Source organism: Dermacentor silvarum, chromosome 6 (assembly GCF_013339745.2).
Source record: "Dermacentor silvarum isolate Dsil-2018 chromosome 6, BIME_Dsil_1.4, whole genome shotgun sequence".
In the NCBI taxonomy this organism is placed as follows: Eukaryota; Metazoa; Arthropoda; class Arachnida; order Ixodida; family Ixodidae; genus Dermacentor; species Dermacentor silvarum.
In genome coordinates this window covers 67133749-67151068 of record NC_051159.1, presented here as the reverse complement: position 1 = coordinate 67151068, position 17320 = coordinate 67133749, and the positions used below count along the sequence as shown (strand labels likewise).

The following is a 17320-nucleotide window of genomic DNA, read 5'->3' as shown; positions in this document are numbered from 1 at the left end:
GGAACGCCGTGTGCAAGAGATGCTAACGTTAGATAACTACATATTCAACGCCTTTACCTAAAGTTACCGATATACACGTTCACTGAAACGCGAGGCTTTTTTTTTTTATATTTGATGCAGTGAGATAAACACCTTCTCTTCTGTTTTTATCAACGAAACCGCACCATTGCGCATCGTGTAAAGTAGACACAGACACAGATACACACGCAGCTGTTGTTTCGCTCTTCATTACAGGCCCGCCCGCGTTAACGCAGCTTTCCAGGATGAACTACCTGAATACGTCGATAAGAACTGCATTAAACGAATATTAGTGAGCAGCTGTTTTTCGCGAAGTGCAGTTCAAGAATGTATATATCAATATCTTCAACTTTAGGTTTACCTTAATGGGATGAAAAAAAAAATAATTTGCAGCGCTCAACAGCATACGTGAAAAAAAAAAAAAATGAAACACTGGCCACGCGCGAACACACTCAAACATCGCGCTTTATTTCTTAAAGAATGCTTTAAGTGTACTTTTCGCCCAGGCTAATTTTGTGTTCTGGAGAATTTTCATCAGCTTGGCTTTCATCAGTCTGGGAGCGAAATCAAAAAGGCAATGCGTCAGTAAACGCCACTCGCTTAGTTAGCAGCCGTAAACCTGACTCGTGTGAATCCTGGACCCATGCAGTAAATGTATCGGGTCTTACCCAAGTAAATACGGAAAGTCGAGTGTCCGCCTCAGTCGAAAGTGTCGCAAACTTTAGCCTTCCGTGACACATGCTATACGTTACCGGGATAGGTGATGCGTTAGGCCCACTACGCATGCGCGTCTTACACTGCTGACTTTGTATACTTCTGCAGGTCACCATGACTGTGTATAAGAACATGGCAAAGTCCAGACCAAGGAGGTCTTAAAGTATCCATAGACGAGCCCATACCGCCGGCTTCGATCCGAATTCGCCCATGCTACTTGCCCGGTCACAGCTAGAAATAAATGATAAAATCAGCAATCCCTGAGTCTCATCTGGTACCGAGGACAAAGCATTAGCGATGTGTTGTCGTTATTACTGAGACCATCTGTTTTGACGCTCCTAAGGCCTAGACAGACGGCAACGAGCCGGTAAAGTGTTTTGATTTCCGCCAAGCAAATGGAGCAAGAGCATTTGTGTTGGTGATGCGTTGGCAATTGGGAACGCTGTGAAAGCATAATTTTTCATGGCACCATTAATTTAATACTATACTCTAGCGCGGAACGTGATGAAAGTATAACTGATACTTGCTTATATGATGGTATACGTTGATCTCAGCGTTTCTACCGTGCTAAAGAAGACAGGTGGAGCATGCGCAGTGGGTCTAACGTATCACGCAAAGCTACAACTCTCGTTATGTTGTACGCGACCAACGCATGTGCACTTTTCTTGCGCTTAACAATCAATCTCTTAAATAATCAAAGCCATCTCTTATGCCCGGCTTGTATTTCAAGTGTTCTTCATGTTTATGTAGGAATTGCAAATTGTATGCACCCTCGGACTCCGCGTCCTCGCCTATCCGAGGCCAAGTTAAGATGCGATGTGCACGCGCCGCTATATCATCAGCTGCGTGCCGGCGCTAGGCACAAAGTGCTCCAATATTCTTAGCCAATCACTTGCGTCCCAAGCTTCGCATTACTGTATAATATTGTACAGCTGCACAGATGGCATTTATTGGTATGTGCCCCATTTGACTTCACAAATCTTCACAAAGCTTACCAAACTGCAGACTCGCGGTAATGTTCTTCGTCGGCGTACACATATACGTACATATTACTCGACAACCACAGGAGTGAACAATCGTGACCAGAAAAATTAAATTCTGGGGTGCTATGTGCAAAAACGACAATCCGATTATGAGGCACGCCGTGTATACAGTGATGGACTCTGGATTAATTTTGACCACCGGGGGTTCTTTAACGTGCATCCAATGCACATACACGGGGGTTTCTGCATTTCGTCCTCATCGAAATGCGGCCGCCGCAGCCGGGATGTGAGCCCGCGGCCTCGTGATTAGCAGCCACTAAGCAACCGCGGCGGTTTAATCGAGAGCACAATGAACGCCAATTCCAAAGAATAGCGCGTAATATTACCCGGTCTTGTGCAATATATTATTTATGTGTGTGTGTGTGTAAAACAGGTGTATCGAAAGAACGGTAGCGTAACTGCGGCATATGTGTGTGAACACTAACCACAATGGCGATGTCAACTCATGATACGCGAGCAGTTTCTCAGTCACTCTCGCTGGAAAATTTCTGCGAGAACCGGTGGAATTGAATCGAGGTTGTTTTGTGTTCAATATTATGCCATGAAGACAAATAAAGCCAAATAACGCCAACGAACAAATAAACAAGCAAACGAACAAACAAAAAGACATCGTGATGGCGGAAGGCAGAATAGAGAGAGACACAGGGCGCACAGCAGGTGTTGTTATTGTTTCTGGTGTTGGCAACTCTTCTTTGTGCTGGAAAATAATATATGTATTTTTAAAAATTTTTCTTATATGCACAATTGTAATCGACGCAATATCATCCGTCGAATTGTGATCAGCACACAGTGCCCTTTGTACGCTTGTATACCATCACTGCTCACGGAATCAATTTAACACATTGTGTTCAGTTTGCGTCGTTAACGTATACCTAGCATTCAAGGCGTCGTTTGCCGCGTGCATGCAGGCTACTAACGAGCAAAATGAAATGTTAAAAAATTCTGGGGTTTTCCGTGCCAGAAATACAGGATGATGATGAGATATGCCGCAGTGGTGAACTCCGGATTAATTTTGAAAACTTGGGGTTCCATACCGTCAACATAAAAAATAAAATTTGGCACATAATTTACGCTGTGTAGCAGGTGAGCTCTGCTACCATCGGTGACTTGCTAATGTGGTTTGATGCTGCTGCGTATGAGTATGACCTATCTGAAGTCACAGATATATATTAGATGGAGCTGATGGATCAGGGGGGAGAGTTGGGAAGACTGTACTTTCTGCTACTCAATTTCATTTTTATATTCGCCAAGGTGCTATGGGTGATGAAAATTACTTGAAAAATATGCTATACGGGTCCTCTATGTGATCTGGTGCCGCAGGCTTCGTGCTTCGGCAGCCATATATCTTGCAGTATAATGCATTTAATAAATACACCCGTGAGCAAAAGTATACGGACCAGAAATTACGTCGTAAAACCGGTTTTATTTACTGCCTACGCGTATAACTTGAAACTGAGGACTGCAATCTGAACTTGTCATTGTGAGCTTGCCAGTACAATCATCGATTTCAATTGTTCGTAAGTAATCTGTGCGTCTGAGTTGCGAATAAATTTGTTTTTTCGGCAAGCCTTTAGTGTGGGGACTTTTGCTAACGGGTGCATCGACATCGTGGAAAAAGGCAGCTTATTCTCAAAGACGCACTGAACCCACCATACTAACGCATTTCCATATACGTGGCTGTTTGCGGCACGCCGTGGAGGTTATACCGCTACAGCGGTAATGGCGGGCATGTAGTATTGATATGCGCTCACTACAAGTAATTGCGTTAAGTTTTTATGTCCTCGCAGAACTATATAAAGATGTTCAAATGCATGAGCATACCTGAAAGCTATCGTTAGCTGCGGCGAAGGCGACGAAGATACTTTAAGCTCAGATAAATCCTGATAATGTTTGGGCATGAACTTGGCTTCGAAGAAAACCATGTGCTTCGTAAGTTTCGCGCATGACGAATATCCGCGTGTCTCTAATAAAGAAGATCGACCGCTATTCTTTCTTTTTTACCTGCGGAGGGTATTTGGGAGAGAAGGGGTAGTATGTATCGTGTGACATCATGCATGGAGATAAGAATCAAAAGGAGATACAAGTATCTTTACGTATAGTGGGCACCCACTCAAACCGGAGCATTCCACTGTTTGCATGGGCGTGCTAATGGCAAGCGGGTGGAGAGGCCAAAGCGGCCGGAAAATCCCGCGCATGTCCAACTGTTTTGCACCACCGCGGCCGCGCTGCCGCTGTCCACATCCATCTAGCGTGTTTGTCGGCGTGGTGGCGCTCAAGCATTATTTCGGCTATGTTCTTCACTGACCCACCCGTCATCAAAAGACCATCTTGCAATTTCCGTGTCAGTCGCAGATCGTTTAAGGCGAGTTTCGTTGGGAGGACACGAAAGCGGCAACGGGAACACCAAAGCTAAAACCCGGGCTCGTGCTCGCCGCGCGTCCTATACACGCTGCCAATTGTGGGACTGCAATGCACGAAGAATTATGGAGCGCCAACGAGGAATCTTAACTTGCTCGGAAGTAAGAAGAAATGGTCGTCGCCATTGGACGGCGCCGCATCGCAAAATGATACGACTAGAATCACGATTGATCGTTCAGGAATTTTCTCTTCCGGTCGAGCAGAACGACTTTCTGCCGCTATTCTAGCGTAGGTCACCAATGTATATGTGCTTCGTAAGTTTCGCGCATGACGAATATCCGCGTGTCTCTAATAAAGAAGATCGACCGCTATTCTTTCTTTTTTACCTGCGGAGGGTATTTGGGAGAGAAGGGGTAGTAGGTATCATGTGACATCATGCATGGAGATAAGAATCAAAAGGAGATAACAATTATCTTTACGTATAGTGGGCACCCACTCAAACCGTAGCATTCCACTGTTTGCATTGGCGTGCTAAGGGCTCTTGAGGAGCACCCAGTCGCAGATCGTTTAACGAGTTTCGGGGATTCGGCCCCCGATACATTTGTGGGACTGAATGCACGAAGCTTTTTGCTCGTAAGTGGTCGTCGCCATTGGACGGCGCCATCGCAAAATGATACGACTAGAATCACGATTGGTTGGAATTTTCTCTTAAGAACAATTCTAGCGTAGGAACTTTCTAGTGAATAAGAGTACTGATTGGCTACGCTACGCTCTGCGAGGGTAACATCGTAACATAATCTTAGCGAGGAACGTATGATAAACTTGCCAAGACCGCAAATTCACAGGAGCTGCACCGTTTCTACACTTTGTACCGTTATCGTCTTTTCTCGATTTCCGTGGCTATACAGGCACATCTCTTTCTCACCGAGTAGGCTAGATTAACCTTGAGGGAGCTGCAGCAAAACGTGGCTGGGACGTCAGTGGAGCAACCGGCCGCCGTCAGAGCGGCTCAGACAATGCGGCAGATCATTAACTTTCAATGCGCGGCCTTGGCGTGATGAACAAAAGCGCAAGGCTGTTCAGACACTGGTTGTTGCGCTGCTACTGCGGAGGCGCGCACATGGAATAAAGAATGCAAGGGGAACAGGCCTCGCTCCTGTGCGCTGCTGTTGCGCAATTTCGACGCTGCGGCGTTAAGGTGTTGCTTGTGCGTTGTTGTGTACGCACGACACCCTTCTGCTCGGGCTTTATGCATGCTGCTGGGTTAAAATTCTTGACGTTTAGCGCACCACGGGAGAATGAGTGTCGTTTCTCCTACGAAACGCTATAGTAAAAAAAATGTGCCACTCATTATACGCAGCTGGTATCAGATTTAAGCAAAAGTGCGATTAAACAGAGCGCCGTCGCGTTCGAAATTTTCAGCGCTGAGATTGTTCTTGATAAAGCGTTGTGTACTGGTTTAGCGGGACCTTGTGAAGTTGTAGAGAATAAAACGAGACAAATGGCTTATAATAAACAGTGGTACATTAATATATAGTGTCATTTGTTCGTTTTTTTCTTCATGTGCCGATTCTCTCCTTGCTGTGTTGTTGGTAATTCTGTAACCATGTCCGTATATAAGCCATATTTGGCGAACATGCTTCGACAAAACGCTCAGTGCTTTAGTGTTACAGAATGAAGTGTAGTGCCCTGCATGCGAAGCTTCCTGTTTTTTCTTTAGTTTAAGTGATCACTAGCTGACGTTATGTTGCCACTCTCTCGTTTGAAAGTGTAAGAGCCATTATTCGGTTACAGATTACGAAAAGCATACTTTATCACTACAGCGAAGTAAGCATACAACATTCACAACAGCGAAGTAAGCAGAAGAAAATTCTCCAAAACGCATGAACTAAGCGTATGCCTGAAATATTTATATGTTCCATCGAGTGCACAAATCAGTAACACGCTACTTTAAGAATATTTACTGAGCTGCTGTGCGTTACTATATGCATAATGCGCTAGTATGGGAGTAACAAATGCATATTATCTATGATAAGTTAATTTAGACAGTCAAGGATTACCTATAAATGCCTTGTACAGCGCTTTGACTTCTTACAACTCTTTCACGCGCCAAAGAATTCTATTGATTGAGCACTTATTTTCACGGCATTTCTCGCGTCTTCAGAATCTTAAAAATCGTACATCTGCAGAAAAGATTGAGAATTTTAAATTTTTTAGTGAGTTTTGTCAAGTGTACAGAATGTAAAAACTCCATGCAAAAACTCACTACGGGAACATTATTTATGACAACTATTTCAAGTCTAGAAAGCTTGAAAAACATCTATTCACCTACTTGAAAATGATTACTGGTGCAGAACACTGTGAAAAACAAATGAAAGAAGTGAACCCACTACATACAAAGACATACACCGAGATAAAACACACAACCGTCTACCTCCCCACTCCTTTTACTATAACATTCGGCACCTGTTATTCAAACTTGCAGCACAATTCCAATCAGAAGAGCTTCAAGATGTGTGCCAGACATTTTGAATATTATTGATTTCGTAAATGTTTTTGCTGTTAATGCACTACTTGACGTACACAAGTTTCACACAGCTCCTGAAAGGGATGATACCGTACTTGGCCTCTTTGCTCCAGGTATCCGTAGATATTTCGACTGTAGACAAAGCCGCGGCTATGTTGGGGTCTTTTTTGCAGAAAGTGCACAGGTTGTCTAGAGACAAGCTATAGACTTACAGACAAAAACAAAAGATCTGTAGACATTCTGTAGACGGTCTGCATGCTTATTTGTGAGACAACTTAAAAGCCATTAGGCTTTATACGCGGCAACTCTCTTCTACAATATCAGTGATCCGTCATTTATTAAACTGATTCATACCGAAAGTTTTCTGTTGCCTTGTCTAAATTGTAGACTGTATCCTTGCTGAATATAAGTGGCGCTTCCTCGGCGTTCGGTTCTGGAAAAAAAAAAACTTTGTAGCAAATGACGCGAAATTCTCGTGACATGCTAGCCGATGTCGTAACCATCTGTGAGAAACGACTTTATTTTCGACACAGAGCGACGTTTTAACACCCTTTCGATGTTTCTGTCTTGGCACCGACGCAGGCCGGTCGTTCCTGTTCGCCTCGGACCCGACGAACGGCACGTTCACGGGCATGGAGCCCAAGCGGCAACGCACCGCCTACACGCGGCACCAGATCCTCGAGCTCGAGAAGGAGTTCCACTTCAACCGCTACCTGACGCGGCGGCGACGCATCGAGATCGCCCACTCGCTCTGCCTGTCCGAGCGCCAGATCAAGATCTGGTTCCAGAACCGGCGCATGAAGTGGAAGAAGGACAACAAGTTGCCCAACACGAAGAACGTCAAGAAGAACAACCCGAACCGGGCCGGCCAACAGCAGCAGCAACAACAGCAACAGCAGCAGCCACAACAGCATTCGGTACAGCCGCACCAGCAGAACGCGTCGTCTCAGGAGCCGCACCCACCGCCGCACCAGCAGCCGTCGCCGACGCTGCAGATGCCCAATCCGCTCGCGTTGGCCCCGCACCAGCACGCGCACCTGCTGAACAGCCACCCACTGGGTCATCCGGCCCAGACGCACATCATGTCGCCGCTTCCGCCGCCTCCCCCCGTGGACACGAAGGCGGACTACGGACTCACGGAACTGTGAACCGCGTGTTCGCTTAGTGCCGCGTGACGTGCTTGTGAGAGTGCACTAGCCCCCTTTTATCTCTGCCATTCGCGGAAGGACTCCGGGGGGACCGTGAATAAGTGCGCGCTAAAGCCGAACACTTACACTTAGCCGCGGGCCAAGACTGCTGCACGGAAGCGATCTACAAGACACAAAACAAAACAAGTTCCTCTCTCAGGAGAACCCGGACGTGTCCTCCATTCTCAGTTTGTGTGTGGTGGCATCGTGGTGGCTGCAGAAGCTGCCGCTTTCTTCGCGAACACGGCTGTGCAGCCACGTAGGTGCCAGCAAAGAAAGAAAGCGCGGTGGCGGCTGCCGGTGCTGCCCCCGGGTTCGTCGTGTGTGCGTGTGCGCGTGGACCACATCCTTCGACGAGTTAGTGCAGGTGTGTCATGCTGTTCTCTTGTAAATACAACTCAGGTTTCACGAGACATCCGCGCCGTGTGGCTTTTGCAGTGCTGTGTGTATAGCTGTCACGTTTACGAAGGAAAAACAAAATAATGAAACGGGAAAAATCTGGGGGAGCCGAGAGGCGGTCGACACATCCGGTCGCGTTTGCTCGGAACCTTCCCGAGCATCCAAGGAAATGCCTTTCGCAATGCCCGAGAGTTCCCGCCACAATGCCTGAGCATTCAGTGCCGCGGACTTTTTTTCTCTCTCTGTTACTCGGAAAAGCTCCTGTCGCTTCCACAACTGCATGCATCTCGGATTATGTTAATCAGTTCGTGCACACGGGGTTAGTAACAGGTCGTCCAGCGTAGATCTTGGAACGGGCAGCAGCTCAGGCTTTCGTTACACAACAGATTTGAATAGCTGAAGTGATCTTGGTTTAGATCGAGTGTGTAGAGCGTTTGGCCGAGCGGTACAGTCCTGGTATATTCTATAATTCGCATGTCCAGTTAGACACAAAAACCCTGATGAACACACTTTGGGGCATGTACACCTATGCTGTAAGTACGAATGAAAGCGTCCACTCGTAGCAGGGCTCTAAGCCCTTCAAAAATATTGTAAACGTTTCAACGTATCCGGAATGCAGAGAACCGTTCAGCCACAGACAAGACGCGCGAAGTAACTTGACTATACAAACTCTTAAGACCTGTCCGTGTGCGCGATTTGTTTAACTCATTATGAAACCTTGTTATCGAAATTTATGTCACAGAAAGCAACCACGAACGCAGACGACCCTGCCTGAACGCTGACGTTCAGTGATCAACACCGAGCACTGTTTCAAAACTTCACACCCGTGCAAGTGATATCTTGACGACAAAAGAGATGCGCTAATTCTTCATTTGGCACATTATTTTGCGTTTTCATGGGACCACACGCCGTGCACTTTCGCGTTTGACACGTGGAAGTGGACTATACAGTCCGTGTACAAAACGCACTTCTGCACCGAAGCTACCTCACATGGAGATGTAACTTATGGCAGGCCACGGGACGACAGGAGCTTTGCTGTGTGCATGAGGCCTTGGATTCAAGGTTTTCGATGGACAGCTACTCGATACTCAGGGGCATTTCTCTCACGAATGAGTGCTATCACTGTGCTCAGGCTAAGTAAGCGTTACGCACTTCACTCGAAGGTGCTCCGTAAGAACTTGCACAAATACTCATGAGGAATACAAAAAATAAAAGAATGAACTGCGTGTCGGAGCAAAAAGTAATCCGATCAACAGCATTAATGATCTCGCATGTTGCGCGATTATGGTCAAAGTGTTATTAACCATGCGCTTGGTCGCGCGATGAGATCGTCCTGTGACGTATACTGTGGCCGTTTTCCTACGTCTGTTTGTGTCGGCGTCGTTCCGTTTTTCTTGCTAGATAAATTTCGCGTCCCTTTGCTTCAGTCCGGTGGTCGTGACGCGTCAGAAAACACAAAATACATGCGTTCAGGTTGAAGAACGAGCAGTTCGAGTTGTAGCACTCGTCGAGCATCTGCGTCGAGCCCTCTGAACCTTAAGCAAGGCCGAGATGATGTGCCAGTTGAGATGCTAAAAGCAAACTAAAGCACGGTGTGTACACTAGATGATGTGCATAGCAGATATATCTTTTGTACAGTTCTTTTCTCTTCCATGTGTTTTGCCTTAAGTTATAAAGCCTATAGCGTGAGCCCGATCATGAGCGAAAATACTTCAGCGACGCTAGAGGTATTCTCACTGTCCTAAGTGTCCTGGTGGTAGGCCTAATTTATACTCGCATTAGTTCAGTTTGTGCGTCCGGTGCTGAAAAGATTGGAAACTGTCATGCGTATCTTCTTCAGTGCCGTTCCGCATCTTTGCGGAAAAGCAGTGAACGAGAAAAATGATCGAGGACATTCAGTGCTTTTTGTTGCGGTCTGTGATAACTTCCTGCGCTGTGTATCAGGAATTCGATGGTTCAGATGTCAAAACAAGTTCGGCAGCGAAGTACAAGGACAGACGCGCTTGAAATTTCGCCGTATGTAAGCCACCAGTGGGAGATCTGTGATATTTTTGCATCGTGTTTATTGTTGTCTTGCTTTTCTTTCCCTCAGTGTGCATCGTTGTGCTTTAGGTAGATTCTTCAATTTCGTTGGGCCAGCGAAACTTTCCTTAAGCGTATTATGATAGGTCCAGGTGTAACGGTCTCGTTATGGTTACTTTTAACTTTACGACTCTTATCGTCCGTTTTGGTGAGATAAACTTAAACAACTATGTTTGCGCATCGTGTGGGGCGACCAGTATCCTTCGATGTCACGTGCGGAAAGCAAGGTTGAAAAATTACGCCCAGCTGCTGTTCACAGGTGTACATGTTGATAGTGTCCAGCTGCTGATCTTACAAAGCTCTGCTATGGAGTTTTACTTATGGTTTAATCTACAATCTGATTCAGTTACGAATCTGTAAGAATTTGCATTCATATCTCGAAGCATTTCTACCGCCAAAAGTAGATAGCTTTGTAAGGATTGTTGAAACCCTGCTTCGCGTCAAGCCCTAATTCACAAAGCGCCCCGCGTGGCAAATAAAATGTTTTCGTGCTTACTCAAAGTGCTCTTTCGTCTCAGTTCTGACACTTTTCGCCAAGGTAAGACTTGCTTTGTTATGGAGCAGTCAAAAAAGGCGCCTGACAGAGCAAAAACTACTTTCTGATACGTATGACCGTCCCATTTCATCGCCTCTAATAACAGAGTATTCTCGCAGAGAGTTACCGTTCGGCTGTCACTATTGCCGATCACGCCGTTTGGGCATGCGCGGTTTTTACTGGGCATGCCGAGTTGGAGTGAAGCGGCAAAGATAGAACGGTAACGCTATGCTAAAATACTCCGATGTTGATGCCGACGTTCCTAACAGTGCATTAGCCCCATACGTACGCCTATTATTAAAACAATTGAGCTAAGCTGGCCCTTATCGGCGTCGGCCCGTTGCACGTTAAATTACTGTACTGGTCTTGGATGTTTATTGCGCCAGGATGTAGGCCTTTCAAGCAGCTGCGTGTTCTTGTCCAGAGAGAGACTCGGCGGAGACGATCAGACTTTATTTCGAGCACGTTTCTATAATCTGACATCGGAGGTTCACTGAGCGGTTGCCCCACAAAATCATAATTACAGATTACTTCAATATCAAATCTTGAACGAGTTAAAGTTGAACCTCCACAGGATTAACGTTACCGCGAGCATGCTGAAGCTATCGGAAACATTTTAAGCGCCAACCGGGCACTTGCAGGCCGGCATTGGGCAGCAGTTATTGTATACCTTAGGCAGAGCTCGCTTGCCTGCTCTTTCTGGTGATGAGCTGTATTCCACTGATTTCATAACTTTAAGCTTGTTATACTCGGTTTGTGCGTGCTTTCTAGAGATGAAAAACCCTTTCTGATTGCATTTGCCAAGGGCATAAAAAGAAAAAAAAAAAAACGATCTGGAAGTATTTCGCTCAAAGCCGGAGGACTTATGAAACGTCCAATCCGAAATGAATTACAGCTGAATGTGACGTTTACGTTTGAAGTGACTAGTACGAAGCGAGTGTACTAGAGTGAACAGAATCTACGCGGTCGCCATGATACCCTTGTCGAAAAAAAATAAGCAAGTGGCACTAAAAATAATACACAGTACGGTCTTGGGCGTTCTGGAATATCGCCTTTTGCTTACATTTCCTATCGCATCAGGTTATTTCCATTAAAACGTCATTTCTATCCGTGTTAGCACAGAAAAGTAACGTTTCGTGAAATTTTCCACAACGTCGCGATATATAAAATGAAGCCCCTGCATTCGCCATGCTACCCTACTGAAAAAAAGCCCTTCACGATAGCTCCCATATCCAATAACATCATATGACACATGGGAAAAACTAGTTTTTATATACCATCCCGTACGTTTCATATCGGATTATTGGATATGGGAGTTATGGGGAATATGGGTTTCTCCAGTGGCATATCCAACTTCGTCTGACTTGCCGAGGTTGGTTTCCGTTATATCTCAAACGAGAAGGCAATTGCGTCTGCACAATTTTTTTTTTTTCAATAACGATGCGCATGTCCGCGCTGGTCTTCTATTCTGGTAATAATTCAGCTGAGATTATGAGAAAAGTCTTCGGCGCTCCCTCTGTGCAATGTAAACAGCAGGTAACTAAAGAGTGCCGCCACATCTGGGCCTGTATTCACAACACATCCCGCAGGCGAGAGCTGGACGCCATCTTATAACGGTTCGGAAAACGAACCGCTCGGTGGCCCTCGCGCGATTGGTCAAAATCGCGCTTTTGCTGACAAAAACGCAATTCTGACCAATAGCGCGAGGACAAGCGCGTGCGCCAGCCAATCGGTACGGGGAACATATTATTAGCGAAGGCGGCCACCTTTATTAAAGACGAACAGTAAACCTTCGTGAATTCGATGTCTCGTGTATCGAAATGAATGTCACTCGCAGAATGTGAGAGGCCCAGCTATGTTTATTGAGGCACCGATATGATTATGATACTGATTGCCGGTACGCAAAAGCATCTTCTCCGAGCACACTTCGTGTTTGAGTCACAAGACACGCAGCAAAACAAGTGAAACTTGTGAGCAGGTAGACTGCAGATGTGTCTGACGGAAAGCGATGCACAGTAATCGCGAAAAGCAGTTCTCGGACTTGTGTAACTGTGGGAGGGAAGTGTTTATGTCGAGAACCAACAGCATGTGCGCGTCACGTCATGAATGTATAGCGAAGTTGGGGCGATACGGCACACGGTCGCCTGCATCTGATGGCTGTCATGCCAAGCACAGTGATTTGGATGTGGAATGTATATTTTGTCTGGCTGGACATTTTTGTAACGTTCTTTGAGTGAATGGAAACAAATGCAACTACAAAAAAGAGAAACACCTATATCGGCCGGCATCGAGTGCTTGTGCTATTATGTATCACTTGTAAGTGTTGTAGCCATGTTATTAGAAATGACCGTTTCTTTCACTTTTCGCTGTGAATGTTGTAAAAAACTGAGTTCATTTGAAAGAAGCGCCAATAAAAAAAAAAGCTGCTCGTCCCTGTACATCTTGCTTGGCTGACGTGCGTGTTTTCTTCAGGCTTGTATAGTGTATGCCCTGGCGCATGCGCTGTACTCGCTGATTTACCCTGATTATGTCCATGCATTGCTCAAATAGTTAGGCATTCGCGTAAGAACAGGCGTTCATATGATCGGTTTCAATTAACAGTAATTTGAAAGCGTCCAGGTTTGAGCTTATCGGTACGGCATCTTTACCATTGTACACCAAAACTTGGCACACAGAAGAGACGCATACAGCACTGAATACCAACATAATTTAGTTTGAAAACGAAACGAAAAGTGCACTGATAGAAATGACAAGAGCCACAGCGGATGGTCTCGTCTTGCATGCAGTGAGAAAAAAGAAATGGCACAGTAAAGTAACAACCCAAGAACCGGATAGAGAAAAAGAACACAAAAATTAAAGCACTCTCCTGACGGTCGGCTTCAGCACCCGGTGCGAGACCAAACTCGTTTAGCACATGGATGATTAAGACTGGAGCGCTGAAACGACAACAACCCCGAGAGTTTTTGTTCAGAACGAGTACCTTCGGGATGGTGACTTGCTGGTGTGCTTGCTGGTGTGAAGGTAGGCAGTAGCGAGTAAGTTCCTTGGTAGTAAATACAGGCTGGATAGGTAGCGGGCTGTCGCGCAATCTCTGCGACACGCAGTGGTATGAATAGTCGCATGCACTCACGGACGTGAGTTTTCTTTTGGGGCTTCTGCAACGCTCACGTAAACAGGAGATAAACGAAAAGGGAGTACAGAGGACAAACGTTGCATAAAGCACGAGATTAATACGTGCGAACTTGCACACTTTTCGATCCTGATAAGTTTGGCCAGCAATAAACCGATAACGATAGAAAAGATGTTGAATGTTTTCTGCGCCATCATCAATCCCAGTAATGCAGTTTAAAAAATGAATGAGCCGTTATTGCATATACCCCCTGTCGCAAGCCGCCAAATGACGTTGTTTCTCAGCGGGAGAATCTGGGCGGCAGACGAATCCATGATAAGTATTCGAAGGAGTTTATGCGAAGTTCTGTAGATCTAAGGAATTGAGTGAAGCTGCTGCATGGTATTGGTTTTTAAGAAAGTGGCATACGTACATGCATGTAGCAGGCTTGGACTAAGTTAAGTAGTGCATAGGTATCATCGTTGCCAGTAGTAGAATAGCAACGCCGCGGATGGACTCATCTTGTACGCTCCATCAGAGACATCATGATGGCGAGTTGCGTTTGGACGAAAACGACGAGCCGTGACTCATTTCATAGAATCGCCTCGTGGAATCGCAGAATAACATCACCCGAGAAACTGAAACTGAGACCGCGTCCTTATCCGCTTCCGCTCAAGGAGACGCGAAATTAGAAACCCAGCATTCCGGTTTCGCCTGATGAGATAGCGCTCTAAATTTAATGCGCAGGAAAAAGAATGCCAGAACCCAATAGTCGGACGCAATCGGACGCCGCACCCTCTATTGCCTTTTGCCACACTACTGAAAGCGGTTTTCTGAAGGAATGTACACGAACTCTCAGCGTAAGGCGTGCGTCTTACGTTTGAACGCAATTAAGGAAACGTGTGGCAACGTAATTGCGCTCTACAAAACTGGGTGTGTATTCACGCAAACATACTCGCACTAAAAGAAAGCGCTGCTGGTATTTCTAAATAAGGTGCATGCAACGACTTAACGAAGTTGTGAATAGGTTTATGTTAATTAAGTGAAATGAGATTCTGGGGTCTTACGGGATAAAACAAGAATATAATCATGAGGCACGCCGTAGTGGGGGACTCCGGATTAATTTTGACCACCCGGAGTTCCTTAACGTGCACGCAATGCATGGTAAACGGGCGTTATTGCATTTCGCCCTTATCGGCTAGGTTTATGTGCTTGGCCAGTGTGCTTATGTAATCACTATGCATACAATAATTAGCACCCAACACTTTAAGTAGCATGGATTGCGATCAGTTAGGGAGGGATCAAAACATTGTATAATAGACGTGATCTCGCCAGACAGGTAAACACTGGCACTTAAAGGGTGTCAACCTGCTATATATACACAGCAACCACGCAGTAATCTTTATGAGGTGCGCATTTTCACTATTAAATCATATTGCTTTAAATTAGGGTAACAACTATGTAAACAATTCTCTCCACCTTCTCATTAACGTCTGTATCCCTCTCTTTCTAGAGCGGTGCATAAGAGCAGATGCGAACCAATCGTGTTAACGGACATCTCATTAGCCAAGGCGGCCGCCGATCATGGCCCCTACTGTCCCAGAGTGGCGGCAGCGAGTTTTCGAAGTCGCAAGCGCACCGCTGCCGAGGCGGGAATTGAATCATCGGAATAGTAATAATAATATGTGATTTTTATTGGCGCAAGGGCCAGATATGGCCAAAGAGCGCCATGACAAATGGTGATGGTTTTTCAATGTACTATTAATAGAGTGGACTATGAGTTATAAATCGGTTGATGTAATGTGTCTGTAAAAAGGCCTGAAAGCTAGTCGCTGTAAATTGCGTAAAATATATTGGTATTAAAACAATGCCAATGACTAATGATTAGAGTTATGACTATAAAAATTCCGATACGAATTAATGATATACTGAAACGTATACAATAGCACTTGTGCCTCAAGAGGTTCCTTGAAGTCAAGGGCTGAGAGGCACGTGCTGTAGACACTTTTTCCACTGCAGCTGCAGCCTGCAAGACGAGGCTGCGCTACAGATACCCCGGCCAGATGATTTGTAAAGTGTTTACGTCTGCTAAAAACTTTAAGACGGCATTAAAAGCAAAAAGCGGCTCATGATTAAGAGAGAATGCGAATCATCGGAATACACGTGACCACACCACACAGGTGTACACGGACACTTAAAGAGTGTCAGTCAATTACACAGCAACGACGCTGGTAATGTTCATGACGTGCACATTTTCACGCCTAAAATTAGCAACTGCCATGACGTTGCTTTAAATTAAACAAACAACTGTTGTTATTCATGTCTTGGCTATTTTACATCAGCTCTAACGGTAACATCAATGGTAGTAAGCTCACAAAAGCGATTTGCACTTCAGTTGTTGTGTTTTACATGTTTACCATGACGCCTGGCAGCCTGAGGTAACTATAAACTGCTCCTGTAGGTAAATGCAAATTCGTCGCTGTTACCATTAAGCGCGTGAAAACATGGCAGTCTGCAGTATAGTGCAGGTCTATAGTCTATAGTCAATACAGATGCTATATGTTTGTTTACCGCACGTCCTTTCTAGCAGTCTCCACATCGTTGAGCATAGCTTATTCTTTGGAGTCTGATTCATGCAAAGATAACACGTAACCTCTTCACGTCTACCGTTGTATATCAACGGTGAAAATTCACTGATGAACAAATTCGCGAGCTTGAAGCACTGCCCGCAATACCAAACTACAAAGCAGCATGCGGTATTTCATTTCACATGTCCGGCAAAGCGTATTTATATATTTGGACACTCTCTACGGCTTAGAAGCCGCACAGAAGGGGTAATTGATGCTTGCGCTCTCTTTGCTCCCCGAAGCACATCCTCAAAGACAAAAAGATGGCACAGGCTACACAAAAATGCAGTAGCCGGCCCGAGGACGATCACAACGACATGGACAACGACAAAGTCACGTGTTCGACGTTAAGGACGACAATAGCAACGACGACGACACGACGATGATGACGTCACCAAGACCTGCCCGAGGAATCACGTGCTTCCCCCTTTAATCTTGGATGGTGACAAGTACCTTCTTCAAGACGGCCTGCCGAGAAATCATTTCTATAGTAAACATGATGCATGGTATGTCTGCGGCAGAGGCCAAAGCAGCTAGATGTTGTACACCATCAACAGCTATTCCTATAAACGTGCACTGTCCGTCTGCCGATGACGTTGCGCCATATACCACACGTTGCTGGGGCCCTTTCCGAAATGAAGGTCCAGAAAGGGTACACCTGTTGAAAGACACTCGGCTGTGCGCGCGCCGTTTGGACACGATGCAATTGTGTCCTCGAGCA

The 17320-nt window shown here is 45.7% G+C and overlaps 1 protein-coding gene across 1 annotated transcript in view; it reads left to right on the top strand.

Annotated features, from left to right (window-relative positions):
* The window catches only part of LOC119455543 (homeobox protein Hox-B4a), a 36472-nt gene extending 23171 nt beyond the window's left edge, over positions 1–13301 (top strand). Inside the window, exon 2 of the mRNA XM_037716949.2 lies at positions 7243–13301. Coding sequence (XP_037572877.1) covers positions 7243–7808 — 566 coding nt within the window. The 3' untranslated portion in view covers positions 7809–13301. The remainder of the gene's footprint in view (positions 1–7242) is intronic.
* Positions 13302–17320: the final 4019 nt, after the last annotated feature.